The sequence below is a fragment of the Schistocerca piceifrons genome, chromosome 3, assembly GCF_021461385.2.
Source record: "Schistocerca piceifrons isolate TAMUIC-IGC-003096 chromosome 3, iqSchPice1.1, whole genome shotgun sequence".
In the NCBI taxonomy this organism is placed as follows: domain Eukaryota; kingdom Metazoa; phylum Arthropoda; class Insecta; order Orthoptera; family Acrididae; genus Schistocerca; species Schistocerca piceifrons.
In genome coordinates this window covers 175,190,513-175,209,004 of record NC_060140.1, presented here as the reverse complement: position 1 = coordinate 175,209,004, position 18,492 = coordinate 175,190,513, and the positions used below count along the sequence as shown (strand labels likewise).

At 46.1% G+C, this 18,492-nt stretch overlaps 1 protein-coding gene across 1 annotated transcript in view; it reads right to left on the bottom strand.

Moving 5' to 3' along the window:
* Window positions 1–1,301: 1,301 nt before the first annotated feature.
* Window positions 1,302–18,492, bottom strand: part of LOC124788494 (serine/threonine-protein kinase meng-po) — a 137,020-nt gene continuing 119,829 nt past the window's right edge. The window contains exons 5-6 of the mRNA XM_047255764.1: window positions 12,054–12,370; window positions 1,302–1,638 (exon numbers count right to left, since the gene is read on the bottom strand). Of these exons, the coding sequence (XP_047111720.1) occupies window positions 1,302–1,638; window positions 12,054–12,370 (654 nt within the window). The remainder of the gene's footprint in view (window positions 1,639–12,053; window positions 12,371–18,492) is intronic.

Here is an 18,492-nt window from a genome sequence, read left to right as displayed (position 1 = left end):
TGCTGTATCATGGAGAAAGACACAAAGGAATTAATATCAGTTGCCAGTGGGAATTGATGTATATCAATGGGACAAATTGAAAATCTGTGCTGGACTGGGAATCGAACCCAGGTTTCCTGCTTACTTGGCACATGCATTGATCCGGACGCAGTGGTCACAAGTGCACGGACTACCCTAGCATCCCTCCCGTCTGACCCAATTTCTCAACTTACACCATGTACTACTGATCAGCACCCCCGCTCATTAGACTCGTAACTCGCAGCATCTCGCCGATTCCTGTAAGAGTTAGAGCTTAGTGTGCATCTTTACTGAAGGGATGATTGGCTCTCATCGTCATAATTATATGGTGTTTTTTTTTTTTCGTACATGACACCACCTGCCATACTCGTCACATGCTGTCGTCCATTTCTCTCTCCCTTCTCACACCATTCAGTTAGTTTGCTAGCTGCCTTCAGTGTCGATTTGTCATCTGAATTTGTTTGCACCCGAATTACTATAAGAGAGTACCATACCACGAGTTACGACGGAAGGGGGCCCAGGTTTGAACCTGCTGCTAACGCCTGGCCGCCAATTAGATTTAGTCTTCCCAGGGCACCTTGGAGAGAACAGCGTTGGATGACGATTAACATTTCTCTCCTGACTGGGACGACGTCACACTTCAGAAGCAATGTGATTTTAGTCTTAACTGTCCGCAGCAACACTTTTTAAGGCCTTCCAGAATGGAAGGTGTATGCGCCCAATCTAGCGCGCCACGGAAGTAAAACTCATCCTCTCCTCGCTTCCCGAAAGGGTCTCTCTCTCCCTATCTCTCTGTTTCTCTATGTATGCACAGACGCCTACTGACATGACGTGAACTATACTTTCAGATGTCCCCGTAGAGTTCTGCTTTCAAGCGACGAATCTTTTAAGTGAAACAATATTTGAAAGGACAGACATGAAGCCAATGGAATGTAATACAGATTCTCGCACAGGGCAAAAATCTGTGGTCATTTGCACTGTACGGTTAAGTTAAATATTGCACTTGACACAGACCAGACCCTCTCCCCACAGTATCACATTACACATCATATTGTTTCACAGCGCGTATATCACAGTTCAGGGGGTGTGAGGGATCACCAGACCATTCTACACACGGCACTGTAGCTGGCCCACCGTCGAACCGCTGCCTCACTCCGTTTAGCCACGCCACACGTTGCACCAGACCACCGAACGGTCTGCCCTGCGCCGAGAGGGTGGCGCTCAGTCGTCGCTGCGCGAGGGCAGCGGGGCTGGGGGGTCTCCTAAACGGAGGAGCACCTGGTTCAGACCCCGTCGAGAGCCGTCTCTGCGGGCTCGCACGCGAGCACCCACTCCCAGACGCGGCGCGCCACCAGCCGCTGGTCGACGGTGGTCTCGAGCCCGTAGCTGGAGAGCAGCTTGCGCAGCCGGCCCTTGCCCTCGTCCTCCTCCATGAGGGCGCTGCTGGGCTGCTGGCCGCGGCCGTGCAGCACCGCGCTCGACGACGTGTCCGCGCCGGACGCCGTCGCCACGTGGCCGCCCGCGCTGGCGCTGGCGCCGCCCACCAGCCACGTGTCCTTCAGGTACTTCTCCACCTCCGACACGGGCGCCCGCTTCTCCACCTTGTGCTCCAGCAGCCGCCTGCAAGCCACACCGCGCACCATCTTTAACTCTCGTTGTCGTCCTCACTTGTCCTTTGTTCATAGTTATTACCTTGGATCTGTCTAATTACAACTGAATAAAACTACACTACTGGCCATTAAAATTGCTACACCAAGAAGAAATGCAAATGATAAACGGGTATTCATTGGACAAATATATTATACTAGAACTAACATGTGATTACATTTTCACGCAATTTGGGTGCATTGATCCTGAGAAATCTGTACCCAGAACAACCACCTCTGGGCGTAATAACGGCCTTGATACGCCTGGGCATTAGGTCAAACAGAGCTAGGGTGGCGTGTACAGGTACAGCTGCCCATGCAACTTCAACACGATACCACAGTTCATCAAGAGTAGTGACTGGCGTATTGTGACGAGCCAGTTGCTCGGCCACCATTGACCAGACGTTTCCAATTGATGAGAGATCTGGAGAATGTGCTGGCCATGGCAGCAGTCGAACATTTTCTGTATCCAGAAAGGCCCGTACAGGACCTGCAACATGCGGTCGTGCATTATCCTGCTGAAATGTAGGGTTTAGCAGGGAACGAATGAAGGGTAGAGCCACGGGTCGTAACACATCTCAAATATAGCGTCCACTGTTCAAAGTGCCGTCAATGTGAACAAGAGGTGACCGAGACGTGTAACCAATGGCACCCCATACCATCACGCCGGCTGATACGCCAGTATGGCGATGACGAATACACGCTTCCAATGTGCGTTCACGGCGATGTCGCCAAACACGGATCCGACCATCATGATGCTGTAAACAGAACCTGGATTCATCCGAAAAAATGTTTTGCCACCCGTGCAACCAGGTTCGTCGTTGAGTACACCATCGCAGGCGCTCCTGTCTGTGATGCAGCGTCAAGGGTAGTCGCAGCCATGGTCTCCGAGCTGATAGTCCATGCTGCTTCAAACTTCGTCGAACTGTTCGTGCAGATGATTGTTGTCTTGCAAACGTCCCCATCTGTTGACTCAGGGAGCGAGACGTGACTGTACGATCCGTTACAGCCATGCGGATAAGATGCCTGTCATCTCGACTGCTAGTGATACGAGGCCGTTGGGATCCAGCACGGCGTTCCTGAACCCACCGATTCCATATTATGCTAAGAGTGATTGGATCTCGACCAACGCGGCAGCAATGTCGCGATACGATAAACCGCAATCGCGATAGGCTACAGTCCGACCTTTATCAAAGTTGGAAACGTGATGGTACGCATTTCTCCTCCTTACAGGAGGCATCACAACAACGTTTCACCAGGCAACGCCGGTCAACTGCTGTTAGTGTATGAGGAATCGGTTGGAAACTTTCCTCATGTCAGCACGTTGTAGGTGTCGCCACTGGCGCCAACCATATGTGAATGCTCTGAAAAGCTAATCATTTGCGTATCACAGCATCTTCTTCCTGTCAGTTAAATTTCGCGTCTGTAGCTCGTCATCTTCGTGGTGTAGCAATTTTAATGGCCAGCAGTGTAATTTATCATGGCATACCCGCTTCGCCCTTGTTATCTGCAAGGCATCTTCAGTAGCTCTAAATTCATGGGTTCGATAAAAAGTTGTGGCAACACAGTAATAATCCGTACTAGACTTTACTCACAGACGATCATCATATTACATGTTCTCAGTACAATCGCCTAGCATGTCGATCACCTTCCCCCACAGAGATGGAAGGCATTGTACACTGTCCACCTGTGTCGATGTCTCTCAAGTATCGCCCTAGGGCACGGATGATGTCTTCACTTGTCTTGTCTTGGGAGAATTTTAAAAAAAGAGTGGTTCATCTGAAAAGGTGACCGCATATAGAATTCTGGTGCGACCTGTTCTCAAGTTCTGCTCTAGTGTTTGGATTCCATACCAGGTTGGATTGAAGGAAGACATTGAAGCAATTCAGAGGCGGGCTGCTAGATTTGTTACTAGTAGGTTCGAACAACACGCGAGTGTTACGGAGATGCTTCGGGAACCCAAATAGGAATCCTCAGAGACAAGAAGACATTCTTTTCCAGAAACACTGTTGAGAAAATTTAGAAAACCGGCATTTGAAGCTGACTGCCGAACGATTCTACAGCCGACAACATACATGGCGCCTAAGGACCACGAAGATAAGATGGGAACAATTAGGGCTCACAGAGAGGCGTGCAGTCATTTTTCCCTCGCTCTATTTGCGAGTGGAACAGAAGGGGAAATCAGAAATTGTGGCACAAGGTACCCAGCGCCGCACACCGTACTTTGGCTTGCGGAGTATCTACGAGGGTTGGAGCTTAAATAGTGGCAACTATTTATTCACAACCGATAGAAAAGAGTTACATGTTTGTACCTGTTACTGTCCTTCAAAGGAGTCACCAGCGTTGTGTAGAACCTGTTGCCAGCGTTGTGGAAGACGTAGTAAGCAGAGTCTGTGCTGTTGATGTTGCTAATGGGGCGGTCTATTCCCTGTCGAGTCTCTGGAACAGTTCTGAAGCAAATGCCACGAAGTGGTTCCTTCACCTTCGGAATCAAATCAAAGTCACAAGGACATAAGTCCCGGGAGTATGGTGGATGGTACAGTACTTCCCAGTCCCACCGACCGAACAGAGCAGCCACAGCTTGCGCCCTATGCGCCCGAGCATTGTCGTGCAAAATGGTGGATGGGCTGCGCAGAAAGTGTCGCCGCTTCTTTCGCAAAGCTGGTCGCAGGTGATGCTCCAAAAACGAACAGTAATACTGTGCAATGACGGTCTGCCGTGTAGGAACGTAATGCGTTAGGATAACACCATCACAGACGTACACGAAAAGTACCATAACTTTCTACCGCCCCATTCGCACCATCAACAGAAGTGGCTCTCCTAACGGTATACTATCCCTTCCACATCGCTGGCAACGGGTTCTTCACAACGCTGGTGACTACTTTGAATGACAGAAACAGTTGCAAACATTTAACTCTTTTGTATCGGTTGTGAATAAATTGTTGCCACTATTTACTTTCCAATCCTCGTATGTAGTCGTAGATGTAGATGTATTGTAGCAGGTGCCATGAGAGGTTCATTCATTTTGGCGAACGGGTCCTAATCGCACAGATTCATATCGGATGAATACGGTGGATATTCCAGTATCTCTCACTCTCATACACGAAGGAGCTCCCGCACGGCGTTAGCCGTGTGCCATCGTACATTGTTATGAAGGATGTTGGTATGCAGTGCCAGAAAGAAACATTGTTGGTCGCTGAGATCATGTGCCACTTCTGTCTTCATCTACGAACGTTGATCGTGTTTCCTAAATACAGGGCTATTACAAATGATTGAAAAGATTTCATAAATTCACTGTAGCTCCATTCATTGACATATGGTCACGACACACTACAGATACGTAGAAAAACTCATTAAGTTTTGTTCGGCTGAAGCCGCACTTCAGGTTTCTGCCGCCAGAGCGCTCGAGAGCGCAGTGAGACAAAATGGCGACTGGAGCAGAGAAAGCGTATGTCGTGCTTGAAATGCACTCACATCAGTCAGTCATAACAGTGCAACGACACTTCAGGACGAAGTTCAACAAAGATCCACCACTTGCTAACTCCATTCGGCGATGGTATGCGCAGTTTAAAGCTTCTGGATGCCTCTGTAAGGGGAAATCAACGGGTCGGACTGCAGTGAGCGAAGAAACGGTTGAACGCGTGCGGGCAAGTTTCACTCGTAGCCCGCGGAAGTCGACGAATAAAGCAAGCAGGGAGCTAAACGTACCACAGCCGACGGTTTGGAAAATCTTACGGAAAAGGCTAAAGCAGAAGCCTTACCGTTTACAATTGCTACAAGCCCTGACACCCGATGACAAAGTCAAACGCTTTGAATTTTCGGCGCGGTTTCAACAGCTCATGAAAGAGGATGCATTCAGTGCGAAACTTGTTTTCAGTGATGAAGCAACATTTTTTCTTAATGGTGAAGTGAACAGACACAATGTGCGAATCTGGGCGGTAGAGAATCCTCACGCATTCGTGCAGCAAATTCGCAATTCACCAAAAGTTAACGTGTTTTGTGCAATCTCACGGTTTAAAGTTTACGGCCCCTTTTTCTTCTGCGAAAAAAACGTTACAGGACACGTGTATATGGACATGCTGGAAAATTGGCTCATGCCACAACTGGAGACCGACAGCGCCGACTTCATCTTTCAACAGGATGGTGCTCCATCGCACTTCCATCATGATGTTCGGCATTTCTTAAACAGGAGATTGGAAAACCGGTGGATCGGTCGTGGTGGAGATCATGATCAGCAATTCATGTCATGGCCTCCACGCTCTCCCGACTTAACCCCATGCGATTTCTTTCTGTGGGGTTATGTGAAAGATTCAGTGTTTAAACCTCCTCTGACAAGAAACGTGCCAGAACTGCGAGTCCGCATCAACGATGCTTTCGAACTCATTGATGGGGACATGCTGCGCCGAGTGTGGGAGGAACTTGATTATCGGCTTGATGTCTGCCGAATCACTAAAGGGGCACATATCGAACATTTGTGAATGCCTAAAATCGCTTCAATCATTTGTAATAACCCTGTATACTGTTAGGGCGCTTGAACTGGTCTCCCGCACTTTCAGACAGTAGAGACAGCGACTGACTCAAACACAGCCGTTGCTGCTCACCACACTACTTCCTCTGACTTAATTTCAGCTACAGACGTCGGGCATGCCACGGGCCGCACATCCCTCATGTTATGGCCGTGTTGCAACTACGTTTTATCCAACCCAAGTATATACAGATGCTTATTTTTACTATTTTGTTTTCTATATCGGTCACTGACAAACGTTTCTGGCACTTTCGCCTTTCTATGGCGTACTAACAGTTTAAGTTTCTGCTTACGAATTTCATGAAAGCTACTGCACTTGATATTCCTTTCGGGGTTTACTGCTACTCTTCTTCTGCTCAAGGCCATAGCATGATTAAGTGTGTAAACGGATACATTTTTTGGATTCATTGAAATAGTCAGTAACGAGTCGCACAAAAGAAACTCTGTTTCCTTTACAGATTTCAGGCACCTGGTCATTTGCGGGTCGCAAATAATGTAGTAACTATAAAATTTATTTTGTGCGCCTGATTGCTGATTAATTCAATAAATGAAATATAGTTGCTGGTGGTGGATAAAATATTTTTTTCATATCTTTTATTAAGTTTAGCAGAGAGCTTGTGTTGATACGTGTCTGGTCGTTCATCTGTTTCTTCTCAACAATGGCTTTCTAGATATGGTTGTTTTCCTGCATTGGTATAAGACATTTGTCAGGGTTATTTATCTTGACGATTTTCGTGTCTTGTTCTAAGCTGGTAGGATGACAGTTAGCGTGCTTTAAGCATTCCGCAAAAGTAGGCTGGTTTGTTTCACTCTTCCAATAACTGATATGTTTACAATTAAAAAATCGCACAGAAACAATGTACATTATAACTTCCACATATACACTAACACACGGAATATCAAAGTACTAAAGAATGGGGTCTCCATACGGCATATAAAACTATGTAAACTCGAGAAACCAACTTGAACTAACCATCAATCAGTAGAAAGAAATTTCAGGGATGGGTAATATACAAGCATGAATGTCAAAATTACCCATCAGTAGACATAGAAATGACATCAGTCATTTGAAAACATGTTACAAAGAACACATCAACTGTTGGAAGTGTGAAACAAACTTGTGCACATTTTCAGAGCGCTTAAAGTAGCAAAATCATCTTCCTACCAACTTTAGGAAACTGCAACAAATGCTTTATACTAATGCAGGAACACTACCATATTTAGAAACCCATTACACAGAACAAACAGGCTATAAACAACCAGACACATATCAACACAGACCCTCTGATAAACCTAGTACAAGAAATGAAAAACAGCATTCATTCAGAAACCTAACCGTACTACGGCAATAAACAGAAAAACAGCAGAAAATCGTAAAAAGAACTCATGTAGAGGATCACCTACGAATTTTATAAGTAGAAATTTAAATTGTTAACACGTCACTGAAAAATATAAATAACCAGAACTGTTTAGATCTCCACGTATAACGTCTAGTTTGTAAAACACAATATTAGAAACACATGTATGTATATATTTCAGGTGACTAAAGATCCCTTGCAAATAACCGCGAAACAAGCATCGTACGTAACATTTGGTACTCTGAGTGGTAGTCAGACGGATCCAAAGTAATAATTATCAACATATAACATCATTGTCATTAAATACTTTACAGGTTAAACACAAATATAGGAAACTGTATACCATTTCAAATAGCTTTTTAAGTCCATAAACTAGATTTAGAAGACTTTTAAATTGATCATTAGTGCATAAGTTACATAGTATTTTCGTAGTGTTACGATGGATTCTGGCTTGCGACGGTATGGGTAGTATGTGCAGTGTGTGGTTAATGCAGAGTGCGTCAATAGGTATGTTACAAGGTGAGGTAGTTGAGCGTCTCTGAAATATAGAGTAGAATGTAGACAGTTTAGACCACACAATCTAGGCAAGGAGTAAAGGAGATAATAGCAATTGTAATCCCTCTGTGACTGTTGACGTGCTAGGGCATCTGAAATGGACTGTGGATAAACAAACCAACACAGAAAAGCAGCAGAGGGAATACTGTGTGTGCCGTTGGTCGGTTTGTTTACCAGTGATACTGCTTCAATTGTTACATGACATACACAGCACTCCACAGACTTCCGCAGACAACACTAGTGTATAGTACTGTATTGTGTTCCGTAGTTTCATACTGTACGTAGTTTTCAGTCATTCGTATGACTACTGTAAAACGAGAATGAACAATGGCGGCTGCAGAGTGCGGGGAAGCCCAAAGCAATGCGAGAGAAACTTACCGGCTCTATGAGGAAGGTTATTCCAACAGGCATCACCCAGCCCACGTCATGTTTGCTGGACTAGAGAAGCGTCTACGTGAAACGGACAGCTTATGAAATTCCTCATGGGCTGCATATCCAAGGCCACCAACATCGCTTTGCTCTCGATGCGTGGACAGATCTCACTGATGATCACGTCAAAGGTTCGTACCTCATACCTGTGAATGGTGACGGCCCCAATTACCTTATATTTCAGTGACAGATCACATGTGGGTTGTTGTTCGCGGTGCCTTTGGATATTGTTCGTGCCATGCGTTCCACCAGAATGGCCTTCCAGCACATTTCGATAGCGTGGAATGTGGCCACACCTTTGGCAACACATGGATTGGACGAGAAGACCCTATTGCCTGGCACCATCGCTCACCGGGCCTGACACCATTGGATTTCCACTTTTGGACGTACATTAAAACCGTGGTGTACGCTACACGAAAGGAGACCCCACAAGATCTTGTGGCACGAATTCAAGTATCAGCTGGACTCGTCCGTGATATAGCAGGAGTCTTTCCATGGGTCTGGCAAGGCATCATCAGGAGATACACAAAATGTATCAAAGTTAGTGGCTGCCATATTGAGCAATTTCTTTAAGTGAATTAAACACGCATATGAAGTGTTTTCCAACGCAATTAATTAGCACAGTATGCTCACATTGTACCCATCTACCTACCACCTTGCCTTATAACATACCTTTTGACACACGCTGTATGCAGCGTGAGCACAAGGACTTTTCTGATTACAGACATTTATTTCTAAGGAACTCTGCTAGTTCAAGCTGTGCGGTTTGTTGCAAATGGTAGCTAAAATGAAGTTTTTATGGATATGCTTCTAAACGGGCCCTGACAGCATCTGGTTTCTTTTCTCTCTTCCTCTGACTGTCTCTTGTTTCAAAGTCAAGCCTAACTTGGAAAACAGTTTCACCAAAAAGTCAGTGCTAGTAATTCCCTACAATCAGTACCAACTCCCTGTCCAGGTTATATGGTTTTCAATGACGGTTCTTAAATGTTTTCATTTATCAGCCAAAAGCATTTCATGTACATTTGAAAGTATTACGGCCAGCATTGCACACTGCTGAGCCTGTAGCTGGCATATTTTTACTTTTTTTCATGAGAGACGAGAATATATCGCGTTCCACCGTTGCTGCTTTAGAGGTAAGACAGTTTAATTTATTTGTTATGTGCACAGGAACCAAAGTTATCACTTTTGAACATGGCCAGAGGATTTAGTGCCTAAGGGGTTGAATGTATTTTGCAGTGACTGTATTTCGTTACTGGTATTGGGAGTTCCACTGCCAAATCAATTCGTATAAAGTTTTTGTTAACAATAACACAGAGTAAGTACACCACTTGCAGTTACAACACGCTACACGGTAACTCTAGTTAAGTATCCGTTCCTCAGTCTTGCATTTATTCAATAATATCTAAAGAACGTTACAAACTGTCTCTGTGTTTTCGAGGTATTCATGTTGCCTTTAGGATGCTGAGTCCTGTCCCCCATATAGAATTCGTTACATCAGCTCAGATATCAACCCCGCCCCAGAGCCAGTTTCCAGGATACCAACGACCGGTTATAAAAGTTGTGGCTCAAATAGCGTCAGGAGAGGATACAACACCTTTATGACACTCTTCTTAACCGAATCAGTGCATGCATGCAGGCCAGAGGTAGATGCAACGTCATAGTGATAAGTACGCTCGCACTACGAAGATCTTTTTAAATCTGAGTCGATTTTGTAATCACTGCGATAACATGACATACTATTACAGGACGTAAGATACAGTGAAATTACGACAGCCGTTAGTACACTACCGGCCATTAAAATTGCTACACCAAGAAGAAATGCAGATGATAAACGGGTATTCACTGGACAAATATATTATACTAGAACTGACATGTGATTACATTTTCACGCAGTTTGGATGCATAGATCCTGAGAAATCATATTCCAGAACAAACACCTCTGGCCGTAATATCGGCCTTGATACGCCTGGGCATTGAGTCAACCAGAGCTTGGACGGCGTGTACAGGTACAGCTGCCCATGCAACTTCAACACGATACCACAGTTCATCAAGAGTAGTGACTGGCGTATTGTGACGAGCCAGTTGCTCGCCCACCATTGACCAGACGTTATCAATTGGAGAGAGATCTTGAGAATGTGCTGGCCAGGGCAGCAGTCGAACATTTTCTGTATCCAGAAAGGCCCGTACAGGACCTGCAACATGCGGTCGTGCATTATCCTGCTGAAATGTAGGGTTTCGCAGGGATCGAATGAAGGGTAGAGCCACAGGTCGTAACACAGCTGAAATGTAACGTCCACTGTTCAAAGTGCCGTCAATGCGAACAAGAAGTAACCGAGACGTGTAACCAATGGCACCTCATACCATCACGCCGGGTGATACACTAGTATGGCGATGAGGAATACACTCTTCCAATGTGCGTTCACCGCGATGTCGCCAAACACGGATGCGACCATCATGATGCTGTAAACAGAACCTGGATTAACCCGAAAAAATGACGTTTTGCCATTCATGCACCCAGGTTCGTCGTTGAGTACACCATCGCAGGCGCTCCTGCCTGTGATGCAGCGTCAAGGGTAACCGCAGCTATGGTTTCCGAGCTGATAGTCCATGCTGTTGCAAACGTCGTCGAACTGTTCGTGCAGATGGTTGTCGTCTTGCAAACGTCCCCATCTGTTGACTCAGGGGTCGAGACGTGGCTGCACGATCCGTTACAGCTATGCGGATAAGATGCCTGTCATCTTGACTGCTAGTGATACGAGGCCGTTGAGATCCATCACGGCGTTCCGTATTACCCTCCTGAACGTGATGGTACGCATTTCTCCTCCTTACACGAGGCATCACAACAACGTTTCGCCAGGCAACGCCGGTCAACTGCTGTTTGTGTATGAGAAATCGGTTGGAAACTTTCCTCACGTTAGCATGTTGTAGGTCTCACCACCGGCGCCAACCTTGTGTGAATGCTCTGAAATGCTAATCATTTGCATATCTCAGCATCTTCTTCCTGTCGGTTAAATTTCGCGTCTGTAGCACGTCATCTTCGTGGTGTAGCAATTTTATTGGCCAGTAGTGTAGCATTCGTTACACCAGCTCAGATATCAACTCCGCCCCAGAGCCAGTCTCCAGGATACCAACGACCGGTTACAACAGTTGTGGGTCAAATTGCGCCAGGAGAGGATGATACGGCTTTATGACACTCTTCCTAACCGAATCAGGCCAGAGGTAGATGCAACGTCATTGTGATAAGTTTACTCATACTACGAAGTTCTTTTTAAATTTGACTCGATTTTGTAATCACTGCGATAATATGATATACTGTCACAGGCCGTTTCATTTCGTTGTTTATCCTATTCTGGGTTGTCAACTCTTTTTGTCTGTGTACTACAGTAGTTAGTTTTCTTCGTGTTCCTCTACTTCGAATATTATCTGTGGACAGGATACTATGGAATTACGCCAGCCGTTAGTAGTTTGCTCCTGACGCTGTCGGTAATAGCCGAGGAAGGTTACTGGTGTTATTTATCGTACCTGAGCAGCCTGAGGAATCGCGGCGTGAAGCGGCGGAAGAGCGGCGGCAGGCGCGTGGAGCGGCGGCGCTGCCAGCGCGAGAAGGCGGCGTAGTCGGTGTCCGAGATGTGGTCGGCCGCTTGCCAGGGTGGCGACGCGGCCAGGCATACCACCACGAGCACGGCCAGCTGCCACGCGTCGCCCGCCGTGCGGCAGTGGTAGCGCTCGCGGCTCAGCACCGCGCACACCTCGGGCGGTTGGCACCACTGCCACGTGCAGCGCGCCCGCGACACCAGCGAGCCCTCGCGCCGCGCGGACCCGAAGTCGCACAGCTTCACCTGCGGCACAGGCGGCAGCTTCAGTGTACCGAACGTGCTGGCATTTCTGGTGCTTACTGCGATAGAGTCTGTAGTACAGGAGGCAACTCACAAGACTGCACGAGGGAGCTGATGTGTGGATCGGGAATGAAGGGAAGAAGAGCATCAGATTCCTTATTTCTAGATTTCCATAAAACGCCTGACACGGTGCCTCACTGCAACCTGTTAACATACACTGAAGAAACTGGTACACCTGGCTAATATACCTTTGACTCTGTCGTAAGCCAGACATGGCACTAGTTCTACAAGCTGCGACATGGTCGCGCGTGGCACAGTGACCCGAAAATGTTCACTCACGCTCATAAAATAAGGATAATTGCAGAATGTGGTGGCACACAACGTGGCACTACACAGAACTGGCGCTAATGGCATAGGCATATAGGTAACAAAAAAAAATGGCTCTGAGCACTATGGGACTTAACATCTATGGTCATCAGTCCGCTAGAACTTAGAACTACTTAAACCTAACTAAGCTAAGGACAGCACACAACACCCAGCCATCACGAGGCAGAGAAAATCCCTGACCCCGCCGGGAATCGAACCCGGGAACCCGGGCGTGGGAAGCGAGAACGCTACCGCACGACCACGAGATGCGGGCCATATAGGGATCACACACGACACAGATCTGTAAGTCCACGGTATTGGTGATAAGTTGAGAAAACCGTCACGAAACACATGCGCTTCATAACACCACTGTTTCTTACGCCTGTTCCCCGACATCAATATAGGATATGATCACCATGCACACGTACACAGGCCGCACAACGGGTTGGCATACACTGGATCAGGTGGTCGAGCAGCTGCTGGGGTATGGCCTCCCATTCTTGCACCAGTGCCTGTCGGAGCTCCTGAAGTGTCGTAGGGGTTTGAAGACGTGCAGCGATACGTCGACCGAGAGCATCCCAGACGTGCTCGATGGGGTTTAGGTCTGGAGAACAGGCAGGCCACTCCATTCGCCTGATATCTTCTGTTTCAAGGTACTCCTACACGATGGCAGCTCCGTGGGGCCGTGCGTTATCATCCATCAGGAGGAAGGTGGGACCCACTGCACCCCTGAAAAGGGGTGCAAAATGATGTCCTGATACACCTTACCTATTACACTCCCTCTGTCAAAGACATGCAGGGGTATACGTGCACCAATCATAATCCCACCCCACACACCATCAAACCACGATCTCCATACAGGTCCCTTTCAATGGCATTAAGGGGTTGGTATCTGGTTCCTGGTTCAAGCAAGATGAAAACCCGGCGAGAATCACTGTTCAGACTATACCTGGACTCGTCCGTGAACATAAACTGGGACCACTGTTCCAATGACCAGGTACCGTGATCGTGACACCAGGTTGTACGGGCTCTCCTGTGACCAGGGTTCAGTAAAATGCACCTTGCAGGCGAATAAGTCATGTCTGTTCAGTCGTCTATAGACTGTGTGTCTGGAGACAACTGTTCCAGTGGCTGCGGTAATGTCCTGAGCAAGGCTACCTGCAGTACTATGTGGCCGTCTGCGGGTACTGATGCTGAGATATCGGCCTTCTTGTGGTGTTGTACACTGTGGACGTCCCATACTGTTGCGCCTGGACACGTTTCCTGTCTGCTGGAATCGTTGCCATAATCTTCACTCTTTGAGACGCATGGAGGGCCCGTGCTACGACCTGCTGTGTTTGACCAGGCTCCAGTAGCTCTAGTTTTCTACCCCTCATGACGTCATAAGTATGTGTTCTTTCAGCTATTTTCAATACACAGTCACCATTAGCACGTCTGAAAACATTTGCACACTTACTCGCTGCACCGTACTCTGACAGGCACCAACACACCTCTGCGTATGTGGACTGCTGCCAGCGTCACCGTGCGACGACTGCAGATCAAATACACCACATGGCCATACCGCGAGGTGATTTAAGCACGCAAACCGCCCACCAGAGCGTTGTTTCACCATCCTTAATTTATGAGCATGAATGTAGAATAAACTTATTTTATTTCACCTCTGCGGTCACAAACTTGTAGGCCCTCAGACCACCAGTTTCGGTCAGCAGTGACCTTCTTCAGATCTCGGTACTGATTTGCTGCTTCACTTTAAAGAGAGTTTGACGCTGTCGTAAGCCAGACATAGCACTTGTAACAACAGACCTCAAATAAAAGAAATTTATTCTACATTTTCGGGTCACTGTTCGATTCGCGATCAGGTCGCAGCTTGCAAGTCGAATGTGATGAAACCGACCTCTAAATTAGTAAAACCGGTTCGGTTGTGGACATTAAATCCTTGGGGTGTCCTCGTGTCAGTCGTTGTGCGGAAATCATCGTCGTCGTGGCTGATAAAGTTTCTGAGAGTCCGGTATAATCTGTTCGCCGACATTCAAGATTGGATATTCCCAAAACCAGCGTGCAACAAATTCTCAAAGACGATCTGCACCTTTGTGCCTATAAAATCCAACTTACACAAGAGTTGAAACGAAAAGTACTCACATAAAACGCCTAGAGCATGTGCCCTTTTGGTGATTGCGAAACATTGAACGAGCAACAGTTTCATCAAAACCGTTGATAGCTACTGATAAGGCGCATTTTGCTGTTGAATGACGTCGAGAAGAAGCAAAATTTGGAAATGCAGGGCGCAGAAACCCCTCGAGTAGTAAAGGAGAAGTCATTACATCCACAATGATGGACTGTGTGGTGTGGCTTTAGGGCTGTGGGCGTAATTTGGCCGTACTTCTTCGAAGATAATGTCGGAAACGCATTAACAATGGACGGGGAATAGTTACCGCAATGTTAAATACAGTTTTTGTGATCTGAACTGTATGTGTAAGTGCCGAGGAGTTTTTGTTTCAACAAGAGAGTGCAACTTGTCACACATCGATTGCAAAATCTCTGTGCACCCTCAGCTCACGCACAAGGAGACATGCGAAAGTTTCGCATGCGACTGGTGTCCGCCTTGCCGGGTGATTTCTTGCAACGGTGACATGATTTGCCCACCGAGATCTCGTGATATGAGACCATGTATATCTGCCTTGAGAGCTCAATGCCGAGAGCTAGAAGCCGAAGTAAGCCGAAACGTTGTGGAAAACGTCATCGAAATAAAGAGCTTGTGCTTGCAGGATCGTGGAGGGTATTTGCGTCACATTATAAAGAAGTAAAAGGTAAAATTGTGCGTTCTGGTCCTATACGGGCCACTAAGGACACACTGAGCACCGTGTAATCATCTGCCAATGGCGTCATTGGACGCGGTATGGAGCTAGGTGGTGGTGTGTGGAAATGGATGTGATCATCACACAGCTCCCCCGGCCGTTGTCGGTTCTATTGAGCTTGAATCCGCTACTACTCGGTAGAGATGCTCCTCAGTTGACCTCACGAGACTGAGTGCACTTCGGCTGTTGACAAAATATTGTTGTATCGATATATCGACATTTCTGCCAAAAATACCGATACGTACCGATAATATTCCTTCTCCTGATATATCAACATATCGATACTGAAATGGCAATATAGCGTGCCGATATTTTTATTTTAAATTATACTTTTTCGCAATTTTCGGAGAATATTTGAAAGTGTTCTTTTGAAATTGTGGTGCAACATAAATTTACTTTCACTGTGTGAAGGAGTCTTACTGCTTTACAGCTTTCATCATTTCCAGTCTTTCTGTTTGAGTGTGTGAAGCAAGTGTAGGTGGCATAAAGTAGAAGTCCGATTGCACTACGGGTGGCGGTGTGAATGGAATAACAAGATTTTAAGGCAAAGAAATAGCACACCAGCTGCGTGAACCAATAGAACAATTTTTAGCATAACTAGTGAGCTATTTCTTCACATTGGAATTATTCAGGAACAGTTGTTTAAAGTGATGAACAAAACTCTAAATGACAAGACTGTCCTTTGCAGTGGACGGAGATGTCTGAGGGAAAATAGTGACGTAATTTGCGCTCGGCGCTAATAACAGAAACTCCAACGTTTAACTTCACCACGTAATTTTCACACCACAGTTGCTAGTTCGCTAGCGTTTGCAGAAATGGAAGAATAGGGAAGTTGACATTAAGTGTTTCGGACAAATCCGATATTTGAAGAAATCTAAGGACAGACCCATGGGACACCTTTTATTGTGTCATTTACATGAAGTTAACATTGTTAGAAAAGTGGTTATCGCCAAGAGTAAACTTGCATCGTTTTCGCTCCAATTCTCGCTCTAAGGGGGATAAGCTGGCTACTAGCTTTTTGACGTACAGAATATCTAATAAGAAATCAATACTTAAATATACAGTTCTAAAATCGGCAGTATATTTACAATGTTAGCCGATATTTTTATTGGCCGATCCGTCGATATTTTATCCGTAGATATATCGTTACTTTTTCGATGTATCGAGTGCAGATAACGGTGTTTTTCAAATATCGATATATTGGATTCCCAATATTTTTAAAAATATCGACAGTCCCTGAGTGCACCCAATACCAATGCTGCCACCAGTAACTGGAATCGAACCCTCGCTGACCAGTCAGCTACAAGGGTTGACAGTAATATCATATTTCACACATAAACACAGATATACACTGCAGTAATACGTAAATTACTTAATTCCATTAATAAAGTTGTTTGTTATTACGCGCTGAAAAGTTGCATGCTTTATGGGACACCCTTTATTTTACTGTTCGCCTTTTATGACCTCACTCATTTTTTATCTAAAGCACCGTCCGCCTGCGTAGCGCAGCGGTAGCGTTACCGCCTACCACGTAAAGGGGCCCGAGTTCGATTCCCGGCAGGGGCTGGGTGTTGTGTGTCCATCATCATGTTCATCATGATTGACACGCAAGTCGCCGAAGTGGCGTCAACTAAAAAGACTTGCAATACGGCGGCCGAACTCCGAGGGGGATATCCCGGCCAATAAATGCCATACGATCACTGCATTTCATCTAAAGCACCAGTGCCAAAGCGGAAAATTGTGTTAAAATGTAAAACGTATATGTAGGCATCACATCTGTATCAAAAACAATAATCGGACAAATTACTCCTGCCTTTGGCGATGATTTAACTGAATGAAACGAAATGTATATCCCATCGAAAACACACATTTCGGTAGCTGTTTGCAGAGTACGAGTATTAATGTTATGTACACACAAGTGGAGAACTTGATCGATACTATTTCGGATATATCAGTGCAGTGCAGCGGCTAAACGATCCAGTATGTTTACGTCGCTCGAACCTCTTCTTGTTGAAAATAGTTTTAGAACAGCGTTTATTGTTCTGTTTGGAGCACGTCACACACTCGCAGTCGAATTTTCTGCCGCGTACATTCTTGTCAGCTGTTGACTGCATTTGCGGTAACTGTCTGGTAACGATCTTACAGTTGAAGAATTATCACAACCGTTTTGTTTCCTCAGATTTATAAGCAATCCGGAGGAAATAATTCAATTATTCGTAGGAATTATCATCCCAAAACGGTGTAACAGTACCGATAGTTTTAATAGTGGACTCATTTCGGCGAAGAGAAAGAGTCTACAAGATATTTGGGGTATGCCATAGCCGGATGACGCCACATATTCAGTGAAGCTAGTAAAGTGAAAGCAACTTGATTGTTGTTCCGCTCACTGTTTCAAACAGTCCCAGGCATTTCAGATTGGGTATGACACGGTAACGAAGTAGAATAGGATGACTGTTCCTCCAACAAGGAATATATGTGTCAACACGGCATGAATATGTCGGAGAGAGGTCAAAACTTCATGAGATGGGATGTTAAAATAAACGCTCCGGTTCATGTTCACAGTAACCGGAACGAGTGGGTCCAGGTAATGGTCGGAAAACCCATTCTATGAGACTGTCGCTAGCCTGTTCTGATCTACGCTGGACGATGTGTCAGGCACGACTGTTTATGTATAAAGCCATGTCGTCTACATATATTGACAGTTGGACGTTTAGTGTGCGTGGCAGATGCGGTGTGTACAGAATGTACAAGATCAGGGCAAAAACTGATCCTTGCGACTGATTCAAACCGTGAAGCGGCGGCCCTTTTATACACCATGGAAGGCGAACAGCTTGTGCGCCAGAGATCGTCGTTGATGCCCGTCACCGCAAGTGAACGTACAGCACCACCTGCGGTGAAAGCAGA